The sequence below is a fragment of the Protobothrops mucrosquamatus genome, unplaced genomic scaffold, assembly GCF_001527695.2.
Source record: "Protobothrops mucrosquamatus isolate PMUCROS unplaced genomic scaffold, P.Mucros_1.0 scaffold342, whole genome shotgun sequence".
Classification (NCBI taxonomy): Eukaryota; Metazoa; Chordata; class Lepidosauria; order Squamata; family Viperidae; genus Protobothrops; species Protobothrops mucrosquamatus.
In genome coordinates this window covers 430,616-444,255 of record NW_015386679.1, presented here as the reverse complement: position 1 = coordinate 444,255, position 13,640 = coordinate 430,616, and the positions used below count along the sequence as shown (strand labels likewise).

Here is a 13,640-nt window from a genome sequence, read left to right as displayed (position 1 = left end):
CATAATTTAAATTTCCTTTTTTTTAGGTAAGTTACAGGTCACGATAGTCTCATTTAACAAGAAAACAGCATCCTCATTAGATAAGCTATCCTTGTCTCAGGAGAAGGAAAAATAAAACAAAATAAAAATGCAAAAAAACCCCCACCCAGGTCTGGACTGAGTCCGGTTTTCCGCGGGAAAGAGCCATTCCCGTAATTTCTTCTCTTTGCTTCCACTGTGGATGGTTTTTAAATCTCGATCCCCTTCTGTCCCAGTTGCTTTTCCCCCCCCCTATTCGGATGGGGAATCAAGCAGGATCCGGAGGGGCTCCTAAGAAAGCAGAAGGGAACCTTCTGCAGAAGGGGGGGGACTAGGAAGCTGCCAATCCCCCCCCCCCGCTTCAAGGAAGAGGCGGGCAACGATGTCCAGGCTTTGGGGGGGACAGTCTCACCTCTGCAATGCAGCAGATTTTGAGGGCAGAGGTGCAAAAGAGAAGGGGGGGGCGCTGGGAAAACCTGGCCTTTGCCCACCCCACCCTCGAGAAGTCGGAGTTTGCCGCCTTCTGGGTCGCTCTGGATCCCGCTGGCGATGCTTTCATCCCCCCACCCTGAGCAAAGAAAATGGAGCCCAAGATACGTCCCCCCCCTCATTAAGGAGCAGCAGAGCCCCCTCCTGCCTCTTCACACGGCCCTGAAGCTGCTCCAATGAATTGGGGAGGTTCTCACACGTGCCCCTCCCTCAAAGCAGGTTGGGGGTCTAGCTCTCCTCTGTCCAGGTATCCCCGTTTGAAGAGAAGAAGGGAAAATGGAATGTGGCCAAATCCTAAGCCCGGAGGGCGCCCCGAGAAAACGCACCCACGGCCTGGGGGGCCGGCGGGAAGGTCGTGCTACCAAGGGCAGGAGACTCGCCTTTTCCTTTTAAAATTTTTTTTATTTTTTATTTGTAAAAAAATAAAATTCTTGTGCGCAGAGACAGCTTTAAGTTCCTAGGAAGAAATCGGAGCTTTTTAGGTTTGAAGGCTCACCTTAAAATGGGGGGGGGGAGAGGGGGAGATCTGAAGCATGCAATAGAATTTGTTTATAATACAGTATTGCTTTTAAAAAACAGATGGCCAAAAGCTATAAACTCGATGGGAGTCTTTGGTGTCCCAAAGGGGAGGAAGGGGAAAATGCAAGTCTAAAAATTCAATTTGACCATGGCTTAAAAAAAATGGTCCTAGGGAACAAATGGCTTTACAGATACTGCTAAGAGTAGAAATTGCTTTAAATTAAACAAAACCAAGAATAACCCACCAAGGCTTAGGAATTCATTGCTACTTCTAAAGCAGCATTTCTCAACCTCGGCAGCTTTAAGATGAGTGGACAACTCCCAGAATGCCCCAGCCAGCATAGCCAGCACACAGAATTCTGGGAGTTGAAGCCCACCCATCTTAAAGCTGCTGAGGTTGACAAACAGTGTTTTAAATCATCTTCCCCTCCATAGTTAGCTAACAGTTACAGAAAGGCTGAAGAGAGGGCAGCAACAATAACCCCTGCTTGATGATCTCTAGAGACCCAGGACGATGGAAAAAAAACGGTGGGAGAGTTGGTAGCTCCTCAGGGTTTGCTCGAAATAAGAGATGGCACCAGCAAAACACAAACTCCCCATTAAGAGCTACCTACTCCTCCGACGAAGCAAGAAAGAGGTTGCATAAAGACACATTAATATACAATTTCTAGCAGAAGATGCTTAGGTCCACCAGCTGGTTCAGCATCAGGAACAGGAGGGGTTGAAATGGTTTGTACAACGTTACAATGGGCCATGTTTTCATATTATACAATTTTCGTCATTTCACTGTATGCCACCCTGTATCCGTACCCCCAAAACCGATCAGTTTTATCAAGCTACGTTGTTAAGGCATCTGGACAAAAAAAAAAAAAAAAGATGGTTTAAAAGAAAACTGGAAAAATGGGTTGGAACAGCTTCTAAAAATGAAATTGTTTTGCCCGTGATCGTCGCAAATGAAATGCCTGTTAAAAGCAGGATGCATTGAAACAGCCACATGTACACGGTACATGTTCATTATAAATAAAAGCCGGACACAATTATGCAAATATACAGTACAACCACCAAAAGTAATATTTAAAACAGGCTGAGGTAACCTCAAACGTACAGTTTTAATAGAATAAACCTGGCAGTAAAAAAAACCCCTTTTTGTGAATTTGCTTGTTTTTGTTTTTTTTTTAAAAAAGGGACTGTTGCTTTTACTCGCCAAGATTATCAACTAAACATCAACGTGACCCAACTTGCTCTATAAAACATGGCTTTTCGTTGCAAAAGACTTTTTGTTTTTCCTACCGGCAAAAACAGAAAGGAAAAATTATGAAAAACTGACCGAGATTTTTATACATACCTCTTAGGCGTTATGTATAAATAAAAACAGCTAATTTTTATATATATATATATATATTTTTACACAAGCTTAGAAAAACGGGGCAGGGGAAATTATAGCTACTGAGAAAGTGGACTGAGTGTTTTGTCACTGCAAAAAAAATAAAATCTGTGATATTGCCAATTAGCAGTTAAGAGCCCTGTAAACATTTATTTTCTTGGGGAATCCTGTACGCAAACTCACCCCCACCAAGTGCTGCCCACTTATGCTTATGCAGCGTGACGGCTGCCGGGAGCCCACTCAGCATCGCTCCTCCATCTCCCTCGTTCATCTTTAGACTTCTCTGCAACTGAAGAGGGTTTTAGGCAACGGTCTGGGAGAAAAACCCAGCTACGAAAGGGCCCCCACAGGCCAACATTCCCACTGCTATAACAGTTTAGCACCTTCACAAACACTCTCGCACACGTGCACACCACAATTCACGACGAGTTGTGCGTTTCAGATTGAGTAACAAAGCTCCTGGCTAATACCATACAGACCGGTATTTTTTCAACCAGAGCAACTTGGAAGATGTGCGGACTTCAACCCCCAGGACGCCCCAGCCGGCACATCTTCCAAGTTGCCCAGGTGGAAATGTAGAGAGAGAGAGAGACCAAAAGGCTCACTGCACTTGGAAAGCCTACAGAGAATTCAGCTACAAACACAAGTTTTCCAACACGTTAAGCCAAGGGCAGGATGGACTGACCTTCCACGGGTGAGAACTGGGCTTTTTCTAGCCATGCCCTCTCGGGACCTCGCGGAGGTTCTCTTTGCTGATTTGAAACAACCCCTTCTCTCCCCCCCCCCCCCGAATTAAACTACGCAGAGCCGATCTGGCGTTCTTGTTTGCTCACCTTTTCTTCAGAGCCATAAGTAAGATTATTCCCTCTCCAGCCCCCTCCCCACCCCGCTTTCTATGCAATAACTACGAGTCAATTTTGAAAGACAGGCTTCAAGTATTGAAAAATTCTTCATTTCTTGCTTGGAGGTATCCCCAGGTGTCCTCCAGCTGAGGTTTGGGGCCAGGGGTCTTGACTGCATCTTAAAACAGGCAATGGACGTAAGGTGTGATTAGCCACTGAGGTCAGATGCAGAGAGAGAGAGAGAGAGAGAGAGAGAGAGAGAGAGAGAATTCCTGCCCGCAGGAAAATAGTCCGTGTGAAGCTGAGTACAGTGGGAGACACACCAGTCTTTAAAAGCTGAGCATTACAGCCGGTCAGTCTGTGTATTCAGCTACTATAGAGAGAAGAACGGTGATGTCATCGGGTTTCCCACCTAAAAAGCAAGACATGGAGAAGTTTTTAAAGTATTATAAAAAAGCAGGGAGTTGGAGTAGAAGACCTCCAAGATCCTTTCCAACTCTGTTATTCTATTCCAAGTTTGTAGCTGAAGACCTGGTGCTATAAAACAGGAGGAGCAAAATTAAACACTCCTACCCCCTAAACACACAGCCGGGAAAAGGAAATTTAACCCCCAAAGGGATCAAAATGTATCCACAGCCTCCTCTAAGTTCTTTGGGAAATGTCTTCTGCCAAGAAATTGAGACAAATCTCCACACACCAAAAAAATAAAATAAAATTGAACCATTTGATACGGTGGCAGGTACAAAAATATGCATGCACAGGTCAAGGTCTTGCATCAAATTAGCACCCGCGTTAACAGGTTCTCTCGTTTCGTGCACTTCTGCAAAGTTAATTCTAGCCAACATTGCCTTCTGGAGCAAACGCGCGGGAGGGTTGACTTCTTCTTCCCGCTCAGCCGCTCTTACCTCTTACATTCAGTCCATTGTCGCACGCGAACTGTGCAAAGGGAGACATGTAATTTGGATCGTAGGCCAGCTCGTGGGCTTGTTCAGCAATACTGCTTGCCGTCTGCTGGATGCTTTCGTAATTTGAGTTCTGGGTGGAAGGCGGCAAAAAGAAACGGTGAACGTTTAAAGAGCCTTTGCCTGTTTCACCTATTATCGCAAGCATGCGGTGTAACAGGACCGTTAACACAAAGCAATTGTGTCTTCTCGAGTCAAAAGGCCAAGCACAAATCCCCCCCCTCCTTTCCAAGGCTGCAGATTTGAGTGGATCCGATTCTGAAGAGCAGATTTTCAGCTCTCCGATAACCGACCGTCTGCTTTCGGAATTATAGGGGGAGGACAAGAGCAGATTAAAAGATAAACCTGCCCTCAACTTTAAACTCTTACTCGGCTCCCGCTTGCACCTTTGAACCCTGAGAAAAGATTCAGACGGTCACAGATTCACGGAGCAAAAATTTTGCCAGTGGAGAAAACCCACCAAGATCTGCCCCAAAGTTGCACCCTAACCCATTAACACCAACAGGCTGCCAAGGCAACTGTTGGACAAATGTTAACTGTCAGGGATCCTGCTGCATTTTTAATTTCTCTGCGGTGGCACCCACTGAAAGCCCTGACCTTTAGCTTTTTCAGCTCCTGGAGGATCATGTAGTCCGGCATGTTGTCGAAGAGTCCGTCTGTGGCCGTCAGGATGATGTCCCCCAGCTGAACATCGAAGGTGGTGCTGTCGGCAGCGTCCGGGCTGAGGAGACGCCAAGAAAGTAGAGGGAGATGTGAAATGCGGAGGGGTCTAAGGCTTAAGCTGTGCAAGAGGGGCAGTCCTCCCTACACCAGCGGAGGCTTCTCCACTCTGCTGAGCCCAGGGCAGCTTACTCTCAGGGAAACAGCCTTTACGTCTGCCGTGACCAAAGCCCCGTTTTGAGTGGCCTTTGGAGAGAAAGAGAAAAGCCTGACGGTGATGAACCAGACTGAGCCACTGATGGAGGCTTTAAAGCACCCGGGGCCAAGGAGGGCGCTTTGCCCAGCTCAACACTTCGCAAAGACCCCGATGAGGGTCCCCAAAAGGCATCCAAAAGGCTCCCCCTTGATCAGTTCATCACTACATTTTTTCCCCTCTTGCTCCAGTTCTCTGCCTGGTGTCTGTGCCCTTTGCAGCCGGGGCTCCTGTCGGACAAAATGTGCTTCCCTGTCAGAGCTTGGGGTTCTGCCAAGTGGGAGTTCACGGGCGTCCAGCACAGCTGGAAACTTTCAACGGGGCTGAAAGACAAGCGGCAGTCATGTGCCTCCCGGTACGTAAGCAGCAGCAGAAACCTTTCCAGAATCTGAGATGAAGAGAAGGTCCCTGACAGAACCAGGCAGCGCCACATGACAGCCGTGATCCAATATTTGAGGGGCTGCCACAAGGAAGAGGGGGGGGGGTTGTCAACCTATTCCCCAAAGCCTCTGAAAGCAGGACAAGAAACAATGGATGGAAACTTATCCAAGAGAGATCCAACATAGAACTAAGGAGGAGAACAATTCATCAGAAGTTGTGGATGCTCCATCCCTGGAGGTTTCTAAGAAGAGACTGGAGGATCATTTGTCTGAAAAGGGATAGGGGGTTGGACTAGAAGACCTCAAAGGTCCCTTCCAGCCCTAGGATTGTATGGTTCTGAGATAGATAGATAGATAGATAGATAGATAGATAGATAGATAGATAGATAGATAGATAGATAGATAGATAGATAGATAGATAGATAGATAGATAGATATAGATAGATAGAGATGGATGGATGGATGGATGGATAGAAACATATGACAGATGGAGGGAAGGCTGCAACAGCTTGCCTCCAGAAGTTGTGGCTGCTCCAACACTGGAGGTTTAAGAAGAGATTGAATAACCATTTGTCTCAAATGATTCAGGGTCTCCTGCTTGAGTAGGGGGTTGGACTAGAAGACCTCCAAGGTCCCTTCTATCTCTATTATTCCGACAACCTATCTGGCCCCCCCATCTCCATCAGCAAGTCAGCAGCCCTCAACATTTTGTAATGTTTTTCTCTCACATTCCTGCACCTCCCATCCCTGTAACTCAGCTATGCCTTCCCGGGACAATACGGCGTGTACCCGGCGAGGTTTTAAAGCCAAACACACTCCCTGCCGTCCTGTCAATATTTCCCTTCACAACACGTAACGGTGGTTTTGCTTTGCAAACAAGTCGCCTGGGGGGGGAATAGGAAAGACTGGATCCGATGCCTCGGCCGTTGCGGAGAGAAAGCATCAGGCAAGGCCCGAGCGCATAAAAATAGCACCACGCTTTGCGTTTGACCCCTTAGCACCACGAACTGATAATCAGCCGCAGGAAGGGAGGTGAGGAATATTGCCTGGGAATATAGCTCCCACCGAACACTAGCAAAAGAAATTAATCTACTTAAACCAGTGTTGGGTCAGCCTTGGGAGCTTCCAGATGGGTGGACGTCAACTCCAGCCAGCAAGGAGTTGAAGTCCACCCATCTGGAAGCTTCCGAGGCTGCCCAACACTGGTCCCCATGCCACAAGTGACCAAACAGCATCTGCCATCACTGGAAGGACAAAAAAAAATAATAACGGAAAGAAAAACCAGCAGCTAAACCTCTCGGGAGCGTCAACTCCAGCCAGAGGGAAGCTGAGCTGGAGGCGCAGCGTCTCCTGAGTGTTCCCGACAGACCCACCCACCCCGGGTGGGGCGGGTTGCCTCTCCTGCCCGCCAGGCCCCACGGAGAGCCTCACCTGTCGCTGAAGACGACCCCCTCGGCTTCGGGCGGTGCTATCGAGAGCTGGAACGGAGTATTGAAGTAGTGCTGCTGCTCGTCAGAGCGGTGCACCACGCGGCCCCCCCGGACCACCAGGAAGCCCGAGTCGCCCAGGTTGGCGGTGTGCAGGCGCCGAGTGCTCCGATCCAGGACGACGATGCAGGCCGTGCTGCTCCCTAGAAAGGCGGGTAGGACGTTTCTAATGAAATGGCGTTAAGGCACGTCTCTCCAAGGACAGCCTCGGTGGCCGTCGCGGAGGAGGAGGAGGAGAGGGTGCAGATCGGAGCAGGCTTTCTCCTGGAGAGGACCATTCCTGGCCGGGGGCCCTTTAAAGGAGGAGCTGGGCCCCCAGACCTACTGGAAGGCACGGGGCCCAGTGCCTGAATGGAGCCAAGGAGACAATTCTCCAGCCGGGGCTGTTTGTGAGACATGTGATCATGGGAGGGCAACGTCTCCTCTTGGGTTTAGCTGAGGGCGCTTAAAAATAACCCACATTAAGAGAGAGAGAGAGAGAGAGATTTCTTGGCAAAGCAGACTCGCATCAGGTGAGCAGTGAGCAAAGCCGTTACTGGGCCAAAAGTTCCCCGTTTCCCTCGGCCAGGCCGGTTCTCGGCACTCGGGATAAAATGGGAAGACGTTGATTTCTAAGAGAGACGAAACTGGGGGGAACTGAACATGTGTCCACAAGGCAGAAAGGGAGAACACCAGATCTCTAAGGGCCTTCTTACCGAGCAGGGGGGCTTTGTGCTGCAGCAGCTCACAGTAGCTTGTGGTGAGGATCCCCACAGGGTGGCTGGGCACGAACCGTCCTTCCTTTACCAAACGTTCACAAGTGCGCATCAGAGTCCCTGAGAACTGAGACGGGTCGACGCCGTAGTCTCGCCAGCCTCCGACGCCGTCGGCCACCCCTTCGAAAGAGAGAGAGAGAGAAAAACGTCAGCCCTTCAAATACTGGCCTATTCTGGCTTTATCACCATCTCTAACTCAAACTAAGTTTGTATATCAGTGATTGCACGACCTCTGTAGAGGCCGTATGCTAAACAAAGAAACCCTTTCTAAAAGGGACTTTCTAGCTGCTCTCCGAGTTGGCGCCACACAGCGGCGGTCTCCAAACCTGACAACTTTAAGACTTGCGGACTTCAACTCCCAGAATTCAGTGCTGGCTGGGGAATTCTGGAAGTCCACCAGTCTTAATGTTGCCAAATCTGAAGACCCCTGCCACACAAGGAGGAATAGCTGAAGGTACTAGGGTGCATTTAGCAGAGAGGACTTAGGGGCGACACGATGGCCCTCTTCCAACGCGTGAAGAGCTGTCCCAAGAAAAGACCCTCACTTTATTCTCCAAAGCATCAGAAGGCAGGACAAGGAGCAACGGGCAGAAGATCAGGAGAGGGAGATCCAATCTGGAAATAAGGAGGGATTTCCTGACAGTGAGGACAACCAATGGAACAGGCCTTGCCTCCCAAAGTTGTGGGTGCTCCACCTCTGGAGGTTTTCAAGAAAAGATTGGCCACCATTTGTCTGAGATGGGATGAGGACTCCTGCCTTGGGGGTTGGACTAGAAGACCTCCAGGGTCCTTTCCACCCCTGTCATTCTATGAATGCAACAGAGCGGTGTTTCTCAACCACACAACTTTAAGATATGTGGACTTCAGCTTCCAGAATTCCCCAGCCAACACTGCGACAAGCATCAGTTTTTATTGCAAAAGCCCAAAGGAGGAACTGATGCAGTGATGTAAGGGCCGCAGAAATCAAAAAGCAGAGCAGTTCTCAGCAGGACCAAGGACAGCCCCCGTTAACTCTTTTTCTGGAGTTATTTCCACAAAGATGTTCCCATTTCTATATGGCCCCACGTTTACGAGATGCAGACTAAAAGGACAGACACATGCGGGCAGAGAATGTCCTAGTCCCAAAGGTAATTTTGAAATAATTGCAGAAGTAGACTTTACACAGTTTCAGCACCAAACTGAAATAAGGATATTTTGTGTCCCAGAAAATGAAAGTGCTTATAAGAAATAAGGGCCAGACAGACACGGGAAGGCGGAAGGCAACACTTTTTGGAAAAGCCAGCTGACCGATTGAACACAGGAGGAAAAATTCAATCTTTTGCTGCAGTTATGAAGATCATCCTACAGCATCGTTCAGCAGGCTGCATGAGTCACTAATCAGGAAATCTGCTTAGGGCATATCTCCTTTGGAACAAAAAGCCACTAATCTCTGGCCAAAAAAGTTAAAACTGATTTGTTACATAAAATGAAGCCTGCTAATCTGTAAACTGCCCTTTCTTTACGTTCCCGGCTGAAACAGCAATTAAAGCTGAACGGTGGCATGACCCTGTGTGATCTGCCAACATGTTGCAGCTAACCAGCATCAAACTGACCCCCAAAATAGTCGCAGTGTGGCTGTGTAAAGTTTATTTCTTTTCTAGTATTTCTTTCTCTACTGTTCCCATCAGCACAGCAACAAAGGACCCCCTTCTCTATACCAGACAGCACGAAACACAATTGCAATGCCTTCCTTCCTTCCCTCCCTTTTCTTCCTTCCTTCCCTCCCCCTTTTTTCTTCCTTTCTTCTCTTTTATTGCTTCCTTCCCTCCTTCTCTTTTCCTTCCTTCCTTCCCTCCCTCCCTTCTGAACTTGGAACTCGAAAGCCAAGCCAAACCTTCAAACTACAAGCCAGGAAGAATCTCTGCCTCTTGGCTGACCCGAAGCCTCTCAGACTTATGAATGCAGAGTGGGAAGCCACCGATTTCCCAAGAACAGAGAAATACGCCTAGTGGATTTTTGCTGTCTGTCTCCTGTCGGTTTCCATGTTTCTGCAACCTGCGGAGAAGGCGGCCAGCGTGGTCCCCGGAGCTACAACTTATGGCACGTTCTATACGTGGATTATAATGACGTGGCCAGCTGCAGAGGACGAGAGCGCTGAGCAACCGAAGGCAAAGGAAGAGAGAAGCGTTGGGGAATCGGCAGAAAGCTCCCAGCGCCCCCAAACTGGCGAGAGCTTTTTATTCCCATTTGCAAAAGCCGCCGATGACTAAGAAAAAGAAGGACACGAAACCTTTTTATGGAGCGCTGCAGTGACGCCTAGAAATGGCAACGGGTTATTAAGATTTACTCTCTGTTCCAGCATCAGCCAGCAGCCTCCATCAACTAAATGGCCTACAATTTCTCAAGGATAAGAAAGCAGATCTGAGGCCGAATACAAAGACATTCGGCCAGGGAGCCTCGATGCCCCAAGGCCAGCCAGGCTGAATAATTGACACGGTGGCAAAGTTCAAAGGCATCCCTGGGTGATTTGCCTTTCAGCCTACTGGAATAATCCCTTAATTTGTCGCGGGCTGTCCTTCAAAGGAGACTTCCTAATTTGCAAAGTAAATTGGCCAGGCTTGCAACAGCAGTGTCTTCCTTTTTTTCATTAAGCAAGGTCGCCCTGATGAAACCGGCAATGAAATTGTGGAGAGAGACCTCCTTCAAGGTGTGTTAAGACAACGACGCGGACTTCCAAACAGGCGTGTGCCAAAAGGAAATTGTTTTGGTTCAACTGACAAAGTCACCTTCTGCTATTTCTAATCAGCGCTAGGAGTTCCCAGAATCCAAAGCCAGGGACTTATTTCAGCTTCTAATTGGCTGACTTGGGAGCACCAACAATTCAAGGGCAAACACACAGTAACAGCCTCCACCACAACGCAACCATCACCCTCTATGCTTCAACTCGGTCTACCTGAAGAGGCTTGAAGAAGACAAGGTCTCCTCGGATCAGTGGGTCTCCACATGGGCACCTTCAAGGTGGGTGAATTCCCCTATGCTGCCTGGGGAATTCTGGGAATTGAAGTCCACCCACCTTAAAGGTGCCAAAGTTGAAAGGCATGAACACAGGACAGCTCCCTTGGTAAAGAAAATGTCCTTCAAGTAAATATTTCTGATTATTTAACATGGGAGATTCCTCTTGGGCAACCAAGATTCTCAGAAGATGCTTATGCTCGACAACTTCCTCATTTGTTCTCATGAATCAGGCACTTCCTCCATCTTTTAAAAAATGTGTTATCTTTCCAGGTGGGCCCACCCAATTAAGATTACTAACTGATCCGCCATGTAGTTTTGTTTTGTTTTTTAAAACAGACCTTCTAGAATTTAACTCAGGAGATAAGACTCAGGAGGAGAACCAGCCAGACCTGGTCCATGCTTGTTGTTGTAACCCTAACCTTTGAGGAAATTCCGTCCCCGATGGAAGGATCACCTTGCAGCATTTTAAAAATGTGTTCCCGGTGATGACAGGGAAAAAAAAACATGCAGAAAAATCTAGTCATAAGGGTGAACAGGCTTTCCCCTCTCACCTAGACAATTGATTTGCCTTTGACAATCAAAGATTGAGACAATACAATTCCTAAATCCACATATTTGCAAAGATGAGTGAAGGTATTATGCACGCAAATGTGTGTTGGTTTTTAATCTGCAAAGCCTTTATTTGGCCACCAAGTATACCGAGGATGGACTCAGAAGTTAGAGCAGCTCAAGAGCGTAGAGAAATGTTACGGATTTCCCCAGATACCCAGATATGACGCTTGCCTTAATATGCAGGGTGACTTAATCTGCCAGTCCATTACAGAGGCTACTACACTGCAGGTGAGGCCTGAAACTCAAAGAGCCTGGTGTCTTATCTAAAGCCAGCCTGCCACTCCTTTCAAAATCCCGGATAAGAATTTTAGGACTTCATGTCTCCAGGACTTTGGGCTGCAGAGACGGAGGACTGAGCCACTTTGCAAGTAAAAGGATTTGGGCCTTGGTTCAGTCTCCTGCATAGTGCAACTCCTTGAGGAGCGTATTTTATAGCTCACACTGATTACACAACAGGCAAACGTGGTGTGTACCTTTTTTTTTTTTAACTGCTGGTCAAACGAGGTCACGGCTTGGAAGTTGGGCCAACTCCAGGTGTCCATGCAGGTTTTCCCCCTAGGAGCAGCTCATCTGACTTTCCCACACCCTTCCCCAGCTAACAGAGGCTTTCCAAGCAGAAAGCCAAGGACTTTTTGCCTCGACGGAAAAAGAAACAGGCATAATAAGGCAACTTTTTGGCTAAAGACACTCCGAAAGGATCAAAATGTCCAGGGTGCCAAAATAAACGATGTGTCATCAGCTGCATTTGAGAAGCATAAATTAAAGACATCTCAAATAGGAAAACGCGGTCAAGCCAGGACACCAGGAAAAGCAGAAGGGGGTGGAAGGATGCCATGAGGTAGCCTCCCCACAAAAAAAACCAACAGATCTAAGCGAGAAATCACAGCAGCAACCTGAATCCTCCTTACTGTGGGCTTTGGGCTGGAATCAAGAAATTGCCACCTTTACCTCAACCCACCCCCCAATTCCATCTGCAGTGCCTCCTGGCTGAAAGGGAGAAAATCATTGGAGTGTGTGTGTCACAAGGCATCAAAGGGTTTAAAGAGGAATTCCCTCTCTACGGTGCTTGAGGGACCGGACAATTTGCAAGTCAGGTCCGGCAGCGCCATTAATCAGGGGAGGTGGGCTGGCAGGGAAGGAGCCCGTGAGGTGCAGCCCTCAAACGCAGTGCAGAACCAGGATGAATCACTCCGGGTTCCTCCCGCCTTCCCATCACACACGGCCAGGGCGCCTCTGCCGAAAGCAAGCACTGCACACACAGCCTACTCAGTTTCAGCAGAATTAAGGACATCCGGGTCACAGGTCAAGGTCTCCGTCTCCTGGGGCCTTCTAGCCCAAACCCACAGATGATAAAAGAAAAAATAATAATAAACCGAAGCAGCAAACCTGCCCTGTAGACCTTTGCTCTCTTTGATACCCATGTGAGCACCACACTGGAGATTCTGCAGCGTTTCCTTCGTCGTGCAGAGGCTGGAAACCCCAGCTGAGAGCTACGGGTGCCTTTCTTTAGTTTACTCACTGCCTAAGGCTACCAGGGTGACATTAACCGAATACATTTCAGACCCAGGAGGAATGGCCGCCATTAAACATGCCTCCCAACACTGTAACCTGGAATCCGGTGGTCTCAGAAATGCCTGGAGGGGGTCCCGGAAAGCCCCCTCCCACCCAGAGGAGCTGCAGTCTTCTCTTGCTGCGGCTGCCCATCTGGAGGGAGCCCCGGAACCATGTTGTGTGGGCCTGGCCGGCCCTGTTTGACCTCTGGCACCCCACCCAATGTCACGGGGGTGTCTCTTCACCTTTGCTCCCCGGCCAGGACCCCAGGCACACAGAGGGATGGGCGGCCTCTTCTGCACAGGGCCGGCCTGGGGCTCAAGGTTAAGGGGGAAACCCCCCCCTCACTGTGCTTCGGACAGGCAAGAGAAGGCAGGACTGGGAAATGCGGCCTTGGAATAATGGAAGGCGCTGCCGTTTGGCTCCTGCTCCTCTTCAGGCTCTGCCAGGGAGCAAAGAGAGGGGCGCTTGGAAGCTCAGCTCGGCGGGGGCTGCAGGAGGGGTGAGCGGACCCCGGCTGGGCACCAGGCTGAGCTTCAGCAGTGAGGCAAGCGGCAGCGACAGCAGTCTGGATCAGCAATTAGCCGGCTCTTCCCAGCGCCTCTAGATATGTAATCTGGACGGCCCAGCAACTGCTACCTGGGGCTGCTCTTTCTGAAGGCGGGAGTCGGCGCAACCGGGAAGGAAGGAGAGAAGGGGGAATGGGAGGAAGGAAGGAAGGAGAGGGAGGGAGG

At 49.0% G+C, this 13,640-nt stretch overlaps 1 protein-coding gene across 1 annotated transcript; it reads right to left on the bottom strand.

Annotated features, from left to right (window-relative positions):
- Positions 1-3,534: 3,534 nt before the first annotated feature.
- Positions 3,535-12,938, bottom strand: PPTC7 (PTC7 protein phosphatase homolog). The gene is made up of 6 exons (XM_015815427.1): positions 12,875-12,938; positions 7,690-7,869; positions 6,939-7,137; positions 4,812-4,935; positions 4,158-4,287; positions 3,535-3,664 (listed from the first exon to the last, which is right to left on the bottom strand). The coding sequence occupies exons 1-6, from the start codon at positions 12,936-12,938 to the stop codon at positions 3,606-3,608; spliced, it is 756 nt and encodes a 251-aa protein (XP_015670913.1). The 3' UTR covers positions 3,535-3,605.
- Between the last annotated feature and the right edge of the window lie 702 nt (positions 12,939-13,640).